The sequence below is a fragment of the Chiloscyllium plagiosum genome, unplaced genomic scaffold (genome assembly GCF_037043375.1).
Source record: "Chiloscyllium plagiosum isolate Xiang-an unplaced genomic scaffold, Cpla_swu_hap1 HiC_scaffold_12, whole genome shotgun sequence".
Classification (NCBI taxonomy): Eukaryota; Metazoa; Chordata; class Chondrichthyes; order Orectolobiformes; family Hemiscylliidae; genus Chiloscyllium; species Chiloscyllium plagiosum.
Genome location: NW_028270150.1, coordinates 54,453,194 through 54,459,193, shown reverse-complemented (window position 1 = coordinate 54,459,193; position 6,000 = coordinate 54,453,194). Strand labels below are relative to the sequence as shown.

General features: G+C 36.5%; 1 protein-coding gene across 11 annotated transcripts in view; it reads right to left on the bottom strand.

Annotated features, from left to right (window-relative positions):
* Positions 1 to 1,318: 1,318 nt before the first annotated feature.
* caska (calcium/calmodulin-dependent serine protein kinase a) overlaps positions 1,319 to 6,000 on the bottom strand; it is a 609,390-nt gene continuing 604,708 nt past the window's right edge. For all 11 annotated transcript variants that reach the window (XM_087992817.1, XM_087992820.1, XM_087992823.1 and 8 more), the window contains one exon: positions 1,319 to 3,366. In XM_087992817.1, coding sequence (XP_087848943.1) covers positions 3,190 to 3,366 — 177 coding nt within the window. In that variant the 3' untranslated portion in view covers positions 1,319 to 3,189. The remainder of the gene's footprint in view (positions 3,367 to 6,000) is intronic.

Sequence of the window (6,000 nt, the reverse complement as noted above, 5' to 3'; positions counted from 1 at the left end):
GGGAGTCAGTTCATCTCTCCTCATGTAGAACCGTAACCATTTGTGGACTTCCATCTTGGACTATAACAAATCTGGGCATAATCTGCCTTTCATATTATCAGGAAATCATAAGAAAGGACTATATTGCATCGGTAGTCATTGTAATGCAGGGAAATAGGGCAGGCAATTTGTGAACAACAATATTTAAAAATGATAAATAACTACGCAATTGTTTTTTCATGTTACTTTGAGTGATAAAGTTTGTCTGGAATATCAAGGGGATTCCTTTGATCTTTAAATGACACCATGGTATGTTTAATGCCCAACTGTAAGGGTAGACAGGTTTAATGATTCATTTGAAAAATGACACCTCATCCACTGCAGCACTATCCCAGTGTTTGAGCTTCAATGTGGATTATTTTGTCTCTAGAGTGCAGCCTCAGAACAATCTTTTGACTCAGAGAAGTGGTGTACTACTGAATCAAGCTACACTAAGTATAAATGTTTTCATATATAAAAGAATTCTTCCAAAATAATTTTCAAATTGAGTGAATAGCAGAGAACTTGGGAACATTCTTTCTGTCAATTATCAACAGACAGAATATTTTAATATTGCCTGTTTCAGAGTGTTAAGCAACTTTGAAGTGATTCAAATACTACTAAAAGAAGCAATTTGACTTGGCCTTCATACAGTTTGCTTTTTCACTCATGTGGTGGTAGTAATGTGTTCTGTTTACTTTCAGAGAGACTGATGTGTGAAATTAAGGCGTCATATCTTGGGGAAGAAAATAGATTTAGCTTTCAGCCAGTTGTGTCACATGAAACATGTTTCTTGTAGCCTAAACAGAAACATGGCAATATTGAGAAGTTAAGACTACAGACTTTCCTCTTACTTGCAGACGAGAGAAGAGAATACGTCAAAGCAATGTGAAAATTACACTATTTGGTAATTAGCATACAAATTATCAATGCCCTATGATCAACTTCACATGCTTATGCACAAATACATTTTAAATTGTGTACGCTTTTGTTGTAAAATACAAAGGGTGCACCTGATATGACCTGAAACTTTGTACTTTGTACATTTGGTCATGATGAATTTCTAAGAGATTCGCATATTTTGTCTTCCATAATATGAAAATTAATGACTTCATGTGCGCTGAACGCTTAACTATTGACATACAAATGCAGAAAAAAACAGGGGACTGAATCAACAGCATCTGGTTAATTAATATAGTAAAACTGAACTGTTTCAGTTGGTGTTTATAGCTGACACATTAAATACCAAATTATAAAATATTCAGAAAAAGACAATTAAAGTATTCACGATTTAAATAGCTCCCATTATAATTGATTTATATTTTCAATTACTCACGGATTTCAGCTGTATCACTTGTCCTTTAATACAGATTTCCATGGCCAATTGTGTTTCATCAAAGCATTCACGGCATTTATGCAATATTAAACAATAAGCAATTTTTGAAATGTATAACATATCTAAATATCCTTTCAATACTGTTAGGAATGGTATTACATCAAAGAAAGCAGGAATTAAGTTACAAAATGTCTTAAGGCAAACAATTCATTCCTCTGTGCTCTAAAATCCTGGTGGGAACAGGTCTATAAAATACCATTTCTCTCTATCTGAATGGACTTGCCAGAAAATATGAAAATGTTCAATAAATTCCAGTTGTGAAGTTGTGCTTCATTTCTGTTTACATTTTTCCACAGTATTTTCATTTTTATATTACATGTTCAGAGGTACTATTCAGTTTCCAACAGCCAGCACCATACTGGTCTTACCATGGACCAGTTACAAAAGTATAGAACTTACAGTCCTGTAACTGAAACACAATATTGTCTTAGGCAGCTGTGTTGAAAGTCAATATTTGCAGCTATTCAATTTTACATGACTGGGTTTGGATGTGTTCAATATAAGCTTGTAGAAAGACATTTAGGGTATAATATAAAAATGATAAAAAAACCACATAAAAGGAAGTATATTTTAAAAAAATGCCCAATTGCAGTTGCTGTGTTTGTTGCTATCTTCAGAAGCACTGAAGCCAGTTTGAATGAAGTTGTGATGTGACCTAAACTGTTTATATCTGACCACAAACTATTTCTCTTTTGCACACTATTTTAGTAAAATTTGTGCATTTTTAATACATATACTTCAATGATAAAAATTAAACGATTTTTTCCAGACGGAACGTAATTAAAATATTTATATTCAAAGACAACACACATTTGAAATGGCAAAACTCTTAATTCTTCCCCTTAGAACAAATTAAATTGCAACAAAGTACAAACACATTTCACTACATGATTAAAAATCAGTCATTTATAAACTTGCCCACAATGCAAGAGATGTGCATAGGTTTACAGTTTTTTGAACAATAATTCCCTTGGGTAATTTTCCAACAAATGGAATGTACGTTGCTGTAGAATACAGTTTCCAACACAGATACACCAACAGCATGAATGCTTGTAACTGTCCACATGCAGTAAATCCTGATTCAAATCCTAAAATGTTTGTACATCTTTAAATTGCAAATGACGGTATCCCTTTAATAGCCCTGATTGGTTTATTTATGAAAAAATTCAAATCTAAATTTACTTCACGCTCTGACTACTGTAACTTTGCAGACTCAAAAACTTCAATTAATGCTTGTGCTCATATTTTTTGATCTTCATTTGGCGACTAAACCAGAAGATTTTATTCTGCACGTGCAATGTTTTATCACCATAATGAAATTAAATTTCAACTAGCCAGCAAGGTTGTTGGACTCCATTAATGATAAATTAAATATATTTATATTATTTTAAAAATATTTTCCAAATAAATCTGGATAGGTTGGTGGCATTTAAAATTTACTTGAAAAACTTGGAGGTAACAAGAGTTTGCATAAGTTTTGAGGACCATGTGGAATTATTGGATCCATACAGATCAGAAAGCATATGTAGATCTGAATTTTTAATAACAATTGCAAGCCTCACACAGCTTTAAAAAGGGACACTGTCACTGTAAGAGTTTGGTAATGTTTATCTCTCCATCCATCTAGTAGGACATGACAATAGTCAAAAAAAAATTAGGGCACACTAATCCTAGACTGTCTATAAGGGGTAAGACTTGATGCGAGGTCATTTACAAAGTCAAATGTCAGGATGGTGCTAGGGAATGATAAAGTTCATGATTTTTCTGTCTGGTCCTTAATATACCCAGGATACAGGGACCCACTGTGGTGTGGTACACACAAGTTCAATGGCTTCTTCCAGATGCCTGATGGTCTCATCTATTTCATTGTTGATTATGGTTAGATCGAAGTAGTGTGCATATGTTTTCTGTAAAATTTCTGATTCCTTCTGCAAACGCTGGAGAGATTCATCCTGAGGAACAGAAAGATATTAAATGATAATTAATGTCTAAGAGAAGACCATTTACCTTGCTGTCAAGTGGAATCTTCCTACACATGGTGATGCATCAAACAGATTTGCATATGGTAAGTAATGCTGAACCAGTACAATCTGAGTCAAGGATAAATAGACATTTGCTTTCTTAAAACAACAGTGTTTCTTTGTCAGCGCAATGTATCAGAGTTTTACTGTAGTTTTATGTAGTTGCTCAAGATTGGTCTTTTGCACCATTTTTGGTTGGATGTAAATTAATTGGTAAACTGAAGGAATATAATTTTGATTACATGCTTGTTATTCACAGAATTGTACATCAGGGCTCTTGTAGAATAGTGGTAATGCCCCATCATTTAGGTCAGAAAGTCAGAGTTCAAGTCTCACCTGCCCAGACGTGTGCCATAACATATCTGAACGGGTTGATTAAAAATATCTAGAATCATACATTCTCCATAATGTACTGAACAGACAAAGCATTTCAGTCTAAAAAGAAAATCAGAATATCTTGTTTCCTACAGTTTTAACCAACATACATACCCTGACTGAACCAAAACTACTTGTGTATTGTCATCTGCTTTTTCAGCTTTTCCCTCAATGTTCCAGGGAATTACTATGATGCTGACTTACCACCCTTCATATCCACTGTATTTGGTGGATTTGATGGGTGCTTTTACAAACAGATCCCTTACCCTTCCTATTGCTAACCTACCCCAGTTAACAAGGTTGAAGACTGGCACCAATATGCACTGAATTGCCTGTACCAGTGGCTGGGTTCTCCCAGAGCTAAGCTCTGAAGTGGGACTTAAACCCAGAGCAGTCTGGTTAACACTGGTGCTCTGCAATATTTGTTTTAGGCATTTTTCATCAAGCTTTTCAGACATGTTAGATGGGACTTGAACCCAGGCTGGTTCAGAGGTAGGGACACTACCTCTGCCAATGTGCCTCATCAGCGACAGCTTATTGCAAATCAGTGCTTACCAAGCTTGTGATTTTGAGAAATTTTCTTGAGACTGACTACGCAGGACCAATTTGGCTAACAGATGATAAGTCAAATGCAATGTACTCAAGAAGGCAGAACATGTGTGTATTATTGCACACACATAATAAATATGAAAAGGCAATAAAATCCTGCCTGGTCCAGATAAAGTATGTGGCTTAGAATAATATTTACTGCCTAAATTCAGAAGTCTGGATCTAATTTCTGAGGGAAGGAGCTTGCCAGAGCAACATAGGAATCAAAACATATAGGCTGCTACATCCACAGAATCATAGAAAGATATAGCATGGAAACAGACCCTTCAGTCCAACTCATCCATGCCGACCAGATATTCCAAATTAATCTTGTCCCATTTGCCAGCATTTAGCCCATATCCCTCTAAACCCTTCCTATTCATATACCCATGTCTTTTAAATGTTGTAATTGTACCAGCCTCCATCACTTCCTCTGGCAGCTCATTCCATACATGCAACACCCTGTGTGAAAATATTGCCCCTTAGATCCCTTTTAAGTTTTTCCCCTTGCACTTAAACCTATGCCCTCTAGTTTTAGACTCCCCCACTCCCCACACAGATACCCTATATCTATGCCCCTCATGATTATATAAACCTCTATAAGGCCACCCCTCAGCCTCCGATGCTCCAGGGTAAATAGCGCCAGTCTATTCAGCCTCTCTCTACAGCTCAAACCCTCCAATCCTAGCAACATCTTTGTAAATCTTTTCTGAACCCTTTCAAGTTTCACAATATCCTTCCTATAGCACAGAGACCAGAATTGCATACAGTATTCCGATAGTGACCTAACCAATGTCCTTTATTTCTGTATTTATTCTAATATTTAAGAATAAACCAAACTATACAATGTTTCTATGATTTTTTTAAAAAAGTAGTCCATTCAGCCCTTTGCATCTGTGCTAGCTTTCAGCATCAGCACAAGTTCCTGTTGTCAAGATGGTGGTGGAGTAACAGCACAGTATACAGGCTTCTGCCTGGAGCTCATCTACTGCGTCCACTTTTACTTTTTTTTTACCCCTTTCACAGCTTCTTTTTCCTTATTTTAATCTAGTTAACTTCTGTGGAGAGATCAGTGGCTTCAAGGTGTCCAGGCTGAGGCAAGGTTTCTTCCCAGTGGCGGCAGCACAGGGAGTCAACTTTGGTGCAGAGCAGGGGAAAGTAAGAGATCGAGCCCAACACGAAGGAAATCGAGCCAGCATGGGAGGCAGGGAGCGCATGTGGGGGAACTTGAGAGAGTGAGCCCAATGTGGAAGAGATTGAATCCTTGTGGAGAGTGCAAGCCGAGCATAGCTAAACACTTAAGACGGAATGGCTATGCTGAACTTTTAACTTTATTACTTTGTCTAATTCATACCAAGAAGGAATTTAATGTTGAATTTTTAACTTCCATTTCAATGTCCCCCCTTCTCTATTATTCAACAGTTTTTAAAAATTTTTCAGATAATTCCCTTTAGAAATCCATGATTGGATCTCCCTCTATGACACCAAGGACCAAATCTTATCACAAATCAGCTAAGGGTCAATTTTTGCAAGATCCATGGAGAGTTTCTCTCTGTAAGGCCTAGTGTGCTTTCTTACGATACCTCCCCAAACGTTCTTCCT